This window comes from Sarcophilus harrisii, chromosome 4 (genome assembly GCF_902635505.1).
Source record: "Sarcophilus harrisii chromosome 4, mSarHar1.11, whole genome shotgun sequence".
Taxonomy (NCBI): Eukaryota; Metazoa; Chordata; class Mammalia; order Dasyuromorphia; family Dasyuridae; genus Sarcophilus; species Sarcophilus harrisii.
In genome coordinates, this window is record NC_045429.1 from 458,787,323 (window position 1) to 458,800,772 (window position 13,450).

A 13,450-nucleotide genomic window follows, 5' to 3' on the forward strand; every position below is an offset into this window, starting at 1 on the left:
AAGGAAGGAAGGAAGGAAGGAAAGGAGGAAGGGAGGGAGGGAGGGAAGATTTTTCCCATGCTTTTTCCTAGTCATCACCTCCGAGCCCTTAAAAGGAACTGAAGGACTTGTCCAAGGTGCTACCGGGCTCACGGATGTCCTGGGTTCTAGACAGATCTCAGGAAAGATCTCAGGATCTTTTGCTTTAACTGCAAAAGGGGAAGGGTCGCAGCTGGGACAACAGTCTGAGAGTCTTAGGGGAGTGGGGAGGAAGGGGACAAAGGAAGGTTTTGGGAGAGTTGGAGGAAGAGGTGGCTCCAGCGGTCCTAGAAGGGGGGGGGGGGGAAGACCAGGAGAGAAGGGAGGGGCTGGGCGGAGAGGAGCCCGGGAGATGGGAAGGGTCAAGGATTTGGGGAGGGGCTCAAAGGGTGGGGCTTTGGGGCAGGGTTGGGGGGAAGCTGGGAAATGATGATGGGGGAGGGCTCAGTGGGCGGGGTAGAGGGGTCTGGAAAGAGGAACCTAGGGGGAAGGGACGGAGCCAGGCGGGCTGGGAAGAGCAGGTGCTGAGAGGGGGCTTGACTGAAACGGGAGGAGGCTGGCCTGGGGGATGCCTCGCCTCGGGGAGGCTGGCCTGGGGAGGCCAGAGGGAGGCGGCCTGGGGATGCCTGCCCGGGGAGGCTGGCCGGGGAGGCGGCCTGGGGAGGCTGGCTGGGAGGGAGGCTGGCTCGGGGGGGAGGCTGGCTCTGGGAGCGAGGCTGGCTCGGGGGGCGAGGCTGGCACTGGGGAGGCTGGCTCTGGGGGGAGGCTGGGAGGGAGGCTGGCTCGGGGGGGAGGCTGGCTCTGGGAGCGAGGCTGGCTCGGGGGGCGAGGCTGGCACTGGGGGGAGGCTGGCTCTGGGGGGGAGGCTCCTTTCAGAGACAGAAAAGGGCCAAAGGGCGGAGCCAGAGTCAGGGGCGGAGCCAGATCCAGGGGCGGGGCCAGAGCCAGGGGCGGAGCCAGAGCTTCAGAGGGAGGCGAGGCGGGGCTGCGCTAAGGACCTCTCATTGAGCGGCGTCGCTTCCTCCCCGCCGCTGGATGCTTCGTCCGGCGCAGCACGCACCGGCGTCGTCTCCATAGTAACCCTGGGGCGGCAGGACGCGGAGCGGGCGGGCGGGAGGTTCGGCGCAGGCGCAGCGTCCCGTTGCCGAGCAGCTGCACCTCCTGTGCAGCTCTGCGCCCCCTGGGAGCGGACCCCCGGCCCCACCATGTCTAACGCGTGAGTATCTGCGCGGGGGAGGGCGGTTCGGCCCCGAAGACGAGCCGGGGCTTCTAGTATACCACAAGCCCCGCAGACGACAGCCATGTGCAGGGCCAAAGCAGGGGAGAGGGGGCGGCGCCAGGCCAGGGAAGGGGGCGGCCGCGAACGGGAGCGCGCGCGGCCTTCTTTGCAACATGCCCCCCCCCCCCCGGGCCACTTAGCGCCGGTAGCACAGTAATTACATCTGCAGGGACCCGGGGCCGCGCCGCCTGCTCGCTGTGCACGGTAAGAGCCGGAGGCCCGGGGCGCGGCCTCCCCGGGCGCGCTGAAGTCGGAGCCGCCGGCGGCGGCGCGCAAGGCCCTGAGTTCAAGTCCTGCCCGTGGCTGGGACGACTCGCGCCCTCGGAGGCTCGGCCCGTCCGCCTGCCTCGGAAAAGCCCCATCTGGCCACGAGTGGGAGCGCCCGGGCCCCTGCGGGTCGGCCAAGGGATGGAGACGTCGAGCCCGGAGGAGGCGTTGGCTTCTGGCCGGGGCCGGCGGGACCGGCCCGTGCAAAAGGGGTCAGCCCCGGGCCGCCAGCGCAGCGAGAAGCAAGAAGCGCAGCGAGAAAGGAGAGCGCTCCGCCTGGCGGGAAGGGCCGCGGGGGCGGTGCCTCGGCAAGGAGGCGGGGCCCCTGCCTGCAGCCGGAACGCCCCCCGCCGCCCGGGCGGCCGCCGCCCCGCCCGCAGCTCCGGTTCTGGGCCCATCACTTAGTGATGAGTCCCCACCGGCCCGGGCCGCCGCCGAGCCGCGCCTGCGCAGCGCCTTCTCCGGCCCGCCACGTGCCGGAAACGGCGTGGTGGCTTGCTCTGCTCCGGGAGCTTTTGGCTCAGCCTCTGAGCCTTGCGCTCCTTCTGGCTCCGAACGACCCGGCTCTCCTTTCCTGGCTCCCCTTTGGGAGCCAGCCCCACCCTCATTCCCGCTTCCCCTTCCTGGGGCAGCCCTCCTGTGTCGTGGGGCATTTCCGAGCTCAGTCAGGCTCGGATCCTAGTGGAGGAGGGCGAGCCGGAGCGCTGGGAGCACCGGGCTGCGTCCTAGTGGAGGAGGGCGAGCCGGAGCGCTGGGAGCACCGGGCTGCGTCCTAGTGGAGGAGGGCGAGCCGGGGCGCTGGGAGCACCTGCCTGTGTCTTAGTGGAGGAGGGCGAGCCGGAGCGCTGGGAGCACCTGCCTGTGTCTTAGTGGAGGAGGGCGAGCCGGAGCGCTGGCAGCACCGGCCTGTGTCCTAGTGGAGGAGGGCGAGCCGGGGCGCTGGGAGCACCGGGCTGCGTCCTAGTGGAGGAGGGCGAGCCGGAGCGCTGGGAGCACCGGGGAAGACTCTTGGAAGGAGGCGTTTGGGCCAGAACTCGAACTAGGTGCTGAGTGCGCCTGATGGAGGCGTGCTTGTGTTCGCACCTTTAGAGAGCTCATGAGTACCTAAGTACGTTTGGGAGCGTTCAGGGCTGCTTAGTCTGAATTCAGCCTCCCTTGGAGTTCTTAGGACCAGAGAGCACTCTGGGAGATAACCCATGATCCCTGCCTCGAGAAGGAGGCGTTAACCTTTGGGAGAGGATATATATGGAGGAAGCTCTTAGAGATAGGGGGGGATTTCTCCAGAACATCGATGGGGCTCGGAGAGGAGCACTCTGGGAGGAAGCCCACAAGCCCTATCTTCGAGGCAAGAGAGATTCCTCGTATCTTCTACCTTGGTGCTGGCCGGAGGCTGAAGCAAGCAGAGGCAGAAGCCAAGGACAAAGCTGCGGGAACTCAAGCAGAGAGACAGGTCTCTGAGCTAACCGGGCTAATTTGGAAGGAGAAATAAACGTTTGCATTTTTACCAGCTGGCTGCATTTTGGAGTAATTATTTATTTCAACTGAGACTAAGGCTGCCTCCAGAAAAACCTTCACAGAAGATGGTGTAGAGGAAAGGGAAGACTCTGGACAGGGCTTTGGATCATACACATGTTGGGAGAGAAGAATTAAGAGAATCTGGATGGGAGACGGAGAAGGATGGGGGTGGGGGTAAGTAGGAAACAGAAGATTGTGTCAAGGAAAAAATGTTTGAAAAAGAAGAAAAGGGCCAATAGTTTTACACGTTAGAATCATCCGGATGGAAAAGAGCTGAGAAAAGACTAATGCATTTGGCCTTTAGAAACCCATTGCTACAACAGCTCTCTAAGGTCACTAGAATGGTGAGAACTGAAGTCAACTTACAAGCAAGTCCAGAAAGAGTTAGAGAGATGGTAAGAGATACAGAAGAAAGAAGGATGGCTGATGGAGCCACAGCCAGAGAGTGCAAGATAGGATAGGTAGAAAGTGCCCGCCATGTTTAAAGTTGAAGGGAAGGAGAAGAGCCTGAGTGAGAATGGGGAGAGAAGTTCTAAAGACCATAGATGGGAAGTAAGTGTTTCTATCATCAGGTAGTCTGTCCCTTTTTTAAAATAGAGACTAGTAAAATCCTTAAAAGAATTAATCTGCCTTTCTAACTACTCACTGAGCACATTAAAAGAGGGAAAAACCCAAACCAATAAATCCTTAATACCTCCATCTCTTTAAGGAAGCAGTATGGTTCAGTGGAAAGAACTTTTTTTTTTTTCTGGAGGAAAAAGACTTCTTTTTGATTTTTAATCCTTTAAATCCTTGCTCTGCCACTTACTATATAAACAATCTTGGAAAATCACCTAAATTTACTGTGCCCCAGTTTCTTCCTTTTTAAAATGATGGGATTGGATTATGTGACCTCCAAATCTTTCAGTTCTGTGAACCTGTGATTCTTTGATGCTAAGTCACTTTGGCTCTCTGGTTCTCAATTCCCTTATTTGAAAATTTAGGAAATTGGGCAAATAGTCTGTAAGGCCTCTTGTAATTCTAATTCAAATAAAAATAAAAAGGATACTAATCCTTTGGTCAGTAAATTGGGAAGAAAGCCTTTAGTTTAGGAAAGAATAAGAGTTACAAAACAGAGGTTCAAAAAGGAAATAAAAGGGGTTGAACAGTGAGTATGGAGAATGTATAGGGAAGAGAAAAATAAAAGTACTGTGAAGATACAGCAAAGAGAGCCCAGATGACGTGGCATGGGATGCATTTGCCATGGAATCATTTGGTTGCTCTTCCCCAACAAAACTCAAGGAAGACTGGATGTAGGAAAAGTGAGGCAGAAAAATTGGTGGTTGTTGTCAATCTTAAATGATGTCAAGGCCCCCATCATTGGTATGAGGCTCCCATTGGGATGACAATGAAATGCCATCATGAAAGTGGTCAGTCATGCCATTGAAACTGAGTAAAAAGAATAGGAAAGGCAGAAAATGAATGAACAGGGCGATGGCACTGGGGGGGTTGATGGTCGTAGTGACAGAAGTGCAAAGGGGATGTCCACAGGGTAGGTGAGAGCGATTTTGTCCACAAGCCCCTACTTTAAGGGGTGATATTATATGACAGAAGCCCTTAGATTTGCTCAAAAAGGAGAGCTTCATCCTCCTTTTGAGTACAAAGGATTCCTATCATTTCCTCTCCTTAAATCCCACTACTCTGTAGCATTTTGAAAAGAGATCTTTGATTCCTTTAGCTTAAGATTTTAAAAAAATGTTTCCTCTTTTATCAGAAGGAAGATTATACAATGGCATGAGAGCTGATCTCAGAGCCAGGAAGCCTTGGGGGCAAGGCTGGACTCTGAGCCATACAAATCACTTGTCCTTTAGTTCTACTTCTCTAAAAATGATGACCTGGATCAGTAAGAATTTCCTGGCCAAGCCTTCTCTGTCCCAATGCAACCACAAGTCTAGTCTTTATCCATCATTTTATATAAAATTACACTTTCTCCATTTATTTTGTCAAGTTTCCCAGTATTTGATAAATTAATTGCAATCATTACCACTTCATGAGCCAGAACTAGAAACATATCACTTTCTTCCTCATGGATCCTATGAGTATTATTTCCCCAATTCACTTTAAAAATATATTTTGAAAAAATTTATAATAACTTCAATGAAAAACAAAAAGACTCAGCAATTTAAATAGTTATGCGATTTTATTAATTCAGACATGGCCTCCAACCCCATCCAACCTTTCTCCTTTTACATGATTCTTGCCCCTAGGGACAATTTGCAGATGGCTATTGTTTCTTCCTAGTTCCCCTTTCCTTAGGTCCAACTCTCATAACACTTGTGGTGGTCTCTGTAAATGCAGAGGCCCAGGATGATTCCCACCTCTACTCCCCCACCCTACCCCCAGTGGTGAGCTAAGTCCCCCAAACTAACATTTGGGAGAAATAGCTTTTCTCTAGCCTTCAGCTGCAATTCAGAGATAAGGATTTGTATACTAAATACAGCTGTGTTTCCAAAAGAGTTCTCTGCTTCCTTTCTAAAATGGGGTCTTGTGAAGATGACTTTAGTGAGGAAAGAGTTTTCATCTATTTGAAGGGTGGTTACACTGTATTGATGTAAAAAAAAAAAAAATTTGGCAGCAGCGAGATGGAACAGTAGATAGAGCACCAGCTCTATATACAGTCAGAAGGACCTGAGTTCAAATCCAACCTCAAATATTTGACACCTAGCATATGTGTAATCTTGGGCAAGTCATTTAATCCCAATTGCCTAAGGAAGGAGGGAAGAAGGAGGGAGCAAGGAGGAAGAGGTAGGAAGGGAGAGATGGAAGGAAGGAAGGGAAAAGGAAAAGACATTGCTGGCCTGGGGACCTTTTTCTGGGAATTTAAAATATGTTATGGGTATTAGAAATAACTCCCAGACTGTCTACTTTTGCTCTCAATTCCTAACTAGCTCATTTCCTTTTCTGGTCATCTTTTACCTAAATTATATATTTTATTTCACTTCTCACTTGCCAATCTTTATTGATAGTATTTCATTTATTCAAAGAACATTAATCTCAAGCGTGCTGAGCACTATGGGAGTTTCTGAAGAAGAGGTGATATATCATCACGGATCTATCCAAAGTTGACTTAGGCCCACCATGTATGTCTCTCTGAGGTGACGGGTACTGACAGTTTTCAGCTACAGTGGTCTTCCAAGATTTGTAGCTTTGTTGAATCAAAAGAGCAAGATTGAGGTTAAAAAGATGGATTTTGTGTCAGACACAGTTGGATCTTTGAATGTCCTAGAGAATTTCTACAAAAGAGCCAAACCTAATACCCTTCTCTTATTCACTGTTGACCTAGATTATTATCTCACTATGATATTTTTCCAGGATATAAATACCAATACAATTATTCAATGGAATGACCATCAAACTTCACTTCAAAATCTAGCTCGAAATGCTTTCTTCTTCCTCTTGTGGTTTCTTGAGCTGATTTGCTTTGAGTAGCTGTGATTCAAGTCAGCAAATGTTTCTTAAATATTTACTACAGGTCAGGAAATGGGCAAAGACAAAAATGAAACAATCCTTACCTTCAAGAAGTTTCTATTCAGCTGGAGTGCAAAGACTTGGAGTGAGAAGACATAGGTTTGATCTTGGCATTCATTCTCTTCTCTGTGTCTCAGGGATTTATGATCTATAATGTCCCCTGCAGCTATGGGCATTGGAGAAGGGAGAGACTGCCAGCACCTGGAGGAATCAGGGATTGTTTCAGCTCATATTTGAGCTGAACTTTGATTCTGCTCAATGACAGGGGGCCAGCTTCTGGAATATTTATGAGATGGGAGACAAGATATCAAGTTGAGAAAAAAAAAACCACTCCCTTGCCTAAAAACTAGTGTTATAAAAGGGACTAATGTGCAATAAGTCTGGAAATGTAGGAGCCAGATTGTGGAGAACTTTAAATGACTGGCCATAGTGATTTACAGATGGTTTTTTTGAAAAGAGAAGCAGTATGACACTTTAGATTATAAAGCAAGACATAATCATTCTGGCCTAAGCAGTCTATATCTACAAATTAAGAGGATTTTTTTGAAGGATTTGAGAAGGATGGATTGAAGTGAGGATTGATTCTACACAGGAAAACCAATTATGAGACTGTTAACAATAGTCCAGACTAGAGATGATGAAGCTGTGATTAGAAAAAAAGACAAATGTGAACCACTGAGACTTGGTGGGGCAGGGTTTGGAGTAGCAGAGGAAGTATCAAAGGTGACAGGGAAGCAATGGCTCACTCCCGCTTTGGCAAAGTGTACGTGACTTCAGGACTTGGACAGCGCCATCCGCATCTTCCTGCACTGAAGCTGCCAGAGTTCCTGATCAGTGTCAGGTATTGATAAGTCTTTGTTCACCCTCATCAAAGATTTCTAAGACCTGCTTCTTGCCCTCAAGGAAATTTTTTAGCTAGAGGTGGAAGATAACAGTACACCCAAATAAATATTATGAAATATTAAAAATGTGGAACTGAGTTTGAGAGAAACTTGATCAATCAAGAAAAGCTTCTTGAAGATATAATAGGAACTAGATCTTGAAGGCAGGAAGGAATTGATAGGTATTGCTAGAGCTAAGGGTTGGGAATAGAGTTCTAGGTGGAGAAATAGCATCAGCCAAGGCACAGAGAGTTGTGTGTGTGTGATGTGGAGTGTGTGTGTGTGTGTAGAAAGTACAAATAGTGATGATTTGGAGGTATGTATTTTTAGACTTGCTTCTTTGCTGAAATAATTAATTCATTAATTAGCTTCCTTTACTGTTTCTCTGGAGTTTTCTAAAAAATCATGATGTTTGCAGCAAATATAAATTGTTTCCTCTTTGCCTCTGTTTATGCCTAAATTTCTTTCAATTGTCTTATTTATATCATTAACATTTCTAGAACTATGTCAAATTATAGTGGATAAAGAAGGCACCCTTACTTTATGTCTATACTATTGGGAAATTTTCTAGTATTTCTTTTTGATAAATAAGTTTTAACATTGTACTTACATTTTAAAATGTAGCTTCTCTGTCCTTTGAAATTATTTTTTTCCTTCCTTTTTTAAAGAAAAAAAACCCTAGTGTTGTAGTTCACCAGATACTTTTTCTATATCTGTTGGTATCAAGTGTTTGGAAGTGGTTTACTTCTAAAATAATGAATTTGCCCCAATTATTTTTCTGAAGTTTAACTCTTCTTGCATCTTAGGTATAAATCTAATTTGGTCATAGTGAATACTTTAAAAATATCTATTGTTTTAGTCTCTTTGCACTTAAATTTACAAAACCAATTTTCCTCATGATCTTGTAGCTTGCAGATTCCATCGTCTTCTCTTTTTTTGAAAATTAGAAAACTATTTGCTTTCCTTCAGTCTCACAATGCCCACTCCATTGTCCAAATTGTCCAAATCTTTGAAATCTCATTGAATATGATGAAGAATCCTATCAGCCAGTTCTTTCAGTACTGAATGATGCCATCTACCTAGGTCAGCTGACATGAAAGTTTATCTATCACCTTCTCCCATTAGTTATTTTTTTCTTTATCATTTACAGTGAAATGGTCAATTCCCCTCTGCAGAAAAAAACCAAAGTAAAATAAGAATGGAGCATCTCTGGCTTGTCTCACTTGTCAGCATATAATCCATGCCATATTATGATCTGGTCTTATCCTTTGATCTCACTCCTTTTTTTCCCTGATGATGGAACCTTAAAAAAGCAGCAGCAATTCTTTTCTTATATTTAACCTTATTTTCTAGACTCACTTCAATTTGCTGTAGCATTTCAGATTGCTATTTTTACAGGACTGTTCTTCATCCTCAGTCGTGGGTTTCTACTTATTTAATTTTGTGCCTCTTTTACATATTTCAATTGGGAATCTGTATTGGCCTCTTTAGCCAATTCTTATTTTCCTCATTAGCATAGTTTCCCTTTTAGGTTTCATAACATCATTTTGGAAGAATTTTCCAATTTCTCCTTCTTTGATTTCCTCTGTAGACTCCAAGTGATCCTACCTGTTGTTACTCCTCTGAACTCCTTGTAATATGTCCTCTCCAAATCTAGGGTTTGTGCTGGACCATGCTGGTTTTCTCCTCCCTTTGTATCAAGCAGTCACTTTCCTCAAGTTTCCCCACCTTTCCACTCAAATTACCAAATTTCTTTCTCGGTGAGAATGGGATTCAAATTAAAGTTCCTTTTGTTATTCCTTCTGCCTTTTCAAGGTTGAATTTTTTGTTAATGAAAAGCAAGAATTTATTAGAGCCCTTCCTTGAGGTAAAAAGAGGATCCTAAGAGATAAATGAAGTCTGCCATCACTCTTCTAACATGACACCTCACTCGTGATCTTTTTCCTGGATTTATTCAGTTTTCTTTTGCTCTAGATGATCAGGAATATATAGAAAGAGTGAAGCTGATGTCTGTGTAATTCTGCCTCACTTAAATACAATTCATATGCAAGTCAAGACATCATCCATGATGTCACGGATTTTCTTCAACAACAAAGAATGAATAATAACAATAAAAGATCTTAGTATAGTTGTAAGTTTTATAGCTTAACATAATTTGTTTGGGCTTTAAACTAAAACTTTAAAAAATACACTAAAAGTATTGGTACGCCCAGATTCCCCCCCAATGGGGAGTGGTAGATAAACTTCAATTAATACCTAAATTATCATTTCTTTGTGTGTGTGTGTGTGTGTGTGTGTGAAGTTAGCAATGATTGAGTGCTGACTATTTTTGCCGAGGAGATTTGGGATAAGATTAAGAAGACTGTGCAGAGTATGTATGGAATCTGTTAACCTTGTGATCAGTTCATTAGTCCTCTATTCTAACTTAGTTTACATAGCATTTTCCCTGTAGACAAATGCAAATTAAGCTCTCAATTATATTTCTAGTAACGAAATTAACATAATGGCATTCCATTGACTGCAGAGTACTAGGCAACTATTTTAGGGACTTTATTTATTATTTGATCACATCTCACTCACCAGGGAATGAGGATAAAGAAAAAAGAGGATTTTTCAAACCATTAAATCTTTATGTATTTTATTTTCCAATCTGGAGCTAATATTCTCACTGATTGCTCTATGTGCAGATAGGATTTTTTTTCCCCCAACTAATCTGAGTGAAGCACTTTCTCATGAGTCCCTTTGCCCCCATATATGAAAAAGCAATTTGTTTGTTAAGTACCTGGGGAAAATAGTTCTGACAGCCTTAGCTCAGAACCCATAAAAACATGGGAAATTGGCAAAATGTAGGCTTTTCATATTAAATCAAGACAGACAGCTGCAGCGTACACTCTGTTAGATTCCTTTGGGATTTGTATAGTAATTATTCATCTAATCCAAAAGTGAGCAAAATGGTACAATCCCTTTTAATTGTGCAAACATAAATTATGTGGCCTAAAGAGCTAGGTCCCAGTGCATCTTCATATAAAAACAAACAGTGAGAGTTAAAGCTAATGGTCTTCTTCCTGAAAGTACCCTACTTTTTAGAAGTGTTTGTTAATCTCATTAGTGTGTTAATTTGCCTGCCTTTTAAGGGGTTGTAGGTGGATTCAAGTACTTTGTATGCTGTAGGAGAGCTGGGGACAGCTTCATTTGTTATCTTTTTATTCTTCCCTTTCTTAGCACAGTATTGTCTATTTTTGCTTAAAACATCGGTGTATATTTTTTGCTTAGAACATAGTAGTTTGCATGTTGTCTGCCCGTTAAATTATATGTTTGTTGAGGAGATGTGCTGAGTTTTTCCCTTTCTTTGTATCTCCAGCACAGGGCTGGGTTTAGAATAAGTGATTGTTGCCTTGATTTTTCTTGACTGTACACATGAAGTATTTCTTCATGTAATTCAAAGCCTCCTGATTGATATGTAATTTATATTTTGATTTGTTTTTCTCATTGTTAAATTTCTTTGACCCCCACTAAACCAGCAGCTCCTCCTTTGTCCTTCATCTGTCCTAGCTCCCAGCTACTAGGGTCAATTGATCAGAATCCTCATCTCATTCTCCCACACAAATGCAGTGAGTAAATCCCATGGGTCTGAGGCCTTTTTCTGGCTGTGAGGACCTATAGGCTCTGATGACCCCTACGCATCAGTCATTTTTTTCCAGTCATGTCCAGCTCTTCGTGACCCCATTTGGTGTTTTCTTGGTAGAGTTACTGGAGCAGTTGCCATTTTGTTCTCCAGTTTAGAGGCAGACAGGGTGAAGCGACTTGCCCAGAATCACACAGTAAGCATGAGGCTGGATTTGAACTCGTGAAGGTGAATCCTCCTGACTCTGTGCAGTCTCTTTCTCCAGCTGCTATTGCGTTACCAACTTCTTCCTTTATATTTCCATTCCTGGAGTTGTTGTTTCTTCTTTCAGAACCTACAATAAGATGTGGGGAGAAGCCCAAGAAGCCCTCAACTCTCTGCTGGAGGGGGAGTCTGAGAAGGCTCTGGAGCCACCTCAGGACCAGATGGTGATCTTCCAGATGCTGGCCACCTTCTACGTCAAGTACGTCCAGATTTTCCGCAACTTGGAGAACGTCTACGACCAGATGGTGCATCCACAGAAACGCATCCTCATCCGAGAGGTGCTGGACGCCGTCATGGGCCGCATCCTGGAGCTCAAGAACGAGATGGTCGAGCTGGAGTTTTCAGAGTTCCACTACTTTGATGACATTTTACAAGACCTGAAACTGGCCCCTGTAAGTTCTGCCTTCTGTCAGCGTCCCCTCTGTCTGTCTGTCTGTCTGCCTCTTTTTTCTTGGGGTTAGAAGCTGGTGAGACGGTCCTTCATCACATTTCCTGAGAGGGTCGGTTGATGTCTTAGTTTCTGGGCTCACTGGGTGGGGTGGTATGGCAGAAAGACCACTGGACACAGACTAAGGCAACCTGGTTCTCACACCATGTGCCAGTCTGGTTGAATCACTTTACCTGTGAATCTCCACTTTCTTGCCTGTGTATGGGGTTAATTCTTGTGCTATCTACCTCATGGGCTGTCCCAAGCATCTTGGGTTTGGAGCTAGGGGCCTGGTCAACCCACCATACTCACACCTGTTGTGCCAGGGTGCCAAGGCTGACAATCTGCCCTCTGCACTGGGGCTGGCAACATCAGTGTTGCCCTGCTGGTGCCCAGAGGCCCACAGGAGAGCCTTGGTGCTGTACTGAGAGTATGGGGCAGAGGGTGGGGGTCTGACAGCTTACCTGAGCTGGGGACCCAGTGCTGGCTACTAGTGTATGCTGGGGCCCAGTGGAGTGCTTCAGCGTTTCCCCACGGTGGTGGCTGCCTGTTTGCCCTCAATGAGCACTGAAGGACAGAGCTTGGAGCTGGAGCCTTTATTTAGGAGGTCAGCTTAGAGGTCTTGAACCCAGATCTTCTGCCTCCCTAGTCTTAGAGAGCCTTTCTGCTCTACTATGTTGTTCTAATCTTTTATATTCAGAACAAATTACCACACTTTTGGTATCCATAAATTGCTAGTCATTTGTCTTGATTGTCTTTTTATATTTATTTATTATATACTATTATATTATATTTATCATAGAATTGACTTAATTAGTCAGTTTTCTTAAGTGGAAGGCATCAAAATTCTAGGATGACAGAACCAAAACCAGGTCTAGAAAGAGGAAATGTTTGGGTCATGAAAACACAAACATTTTTTTTTAAATTAATCTAAAAAAACTTTAAAGCATAAAATTTAAATGTTATCATTTCCTTCAGCATGCTTGCAAGGCATCAGATGATCCTCAAAATCACCAACAAATTATTATTTCTATTACAAATGGAGAATCTAAACCGATAAAGTGATTCAGGTCCAGGGAATCTATAATAAAGTGGGAAGTTCAAAACTATTTATCAGTTAATTCAAAGGCAAATATTTATTGAGTATATATTTCACTTCCTTAAATAACTAATTTTATTATGACATGGAGGCAATTCAAGATTCTTGAAAGCAATATCATTGGAACATAAACTTTGTTATATCTTACCTAGAAGGGAAGGCTTTGACTAGTGCCGTGTGATGGACTATAGATTCTAGGTAAGATCAGAGACGCTCTTCAACAACAGTCATTTGGAAGTCATTCAAGCTCTAAAAGGAGGAAGAGATTGAGCAAATGTATTTTTTTCCTCTTGTAGAAGAGATATGCGGCATAATAGACATAGTGTCTTATGCCCCATTATCGGACACAATCCTTGAGATAAATTGGGCAGTTGATAAACATTTATTCTGATCCAGGCATTGTGCTAAGGGCTGGGGATACAAAGAGGCAAAAGGTAGATCCTGTTCCTCAAAGAGTTCAGTAACAACAATGGTCTTTGTTTACAAAGGAAGACTTATTATTAGGGATGGAGCTGGCTTATATCTAGAAATCACTTGTAAAAACATCACAAAGACTTTTTTTTAAATG

At 45.2% G+C, this 13,450-nt stretch overlaps 1 protein-coding gene across 1 annotated transcript in view; it reads left to right on the top strand.

Annotated features, from left to right (window-relative positions):
* Window positions 1-997: 997 nt before the first annotated feature.
* Window positions 998-13,450, top strand: part of IQCA1 (IQ motif containing with AAA domain 1) — a 192,859-nt gene continuing 180,406 nt past the window's right edge. The window contains exons 1-2 of the mRNA XM_031968250.1: window positions 998-1,234; window positions 11,424-11,748. Coding sequence (XP_031824110.1) covers window positions 1,224-1,234; window positions 11,424-11,748 — 336 coding nt within the window. The 5' untranslated portion in view covers window positions 998-1,223. The remainder of the gene's footprint in view (window positions 1,235-11,423; window positions 11,749-13,450) is intronic.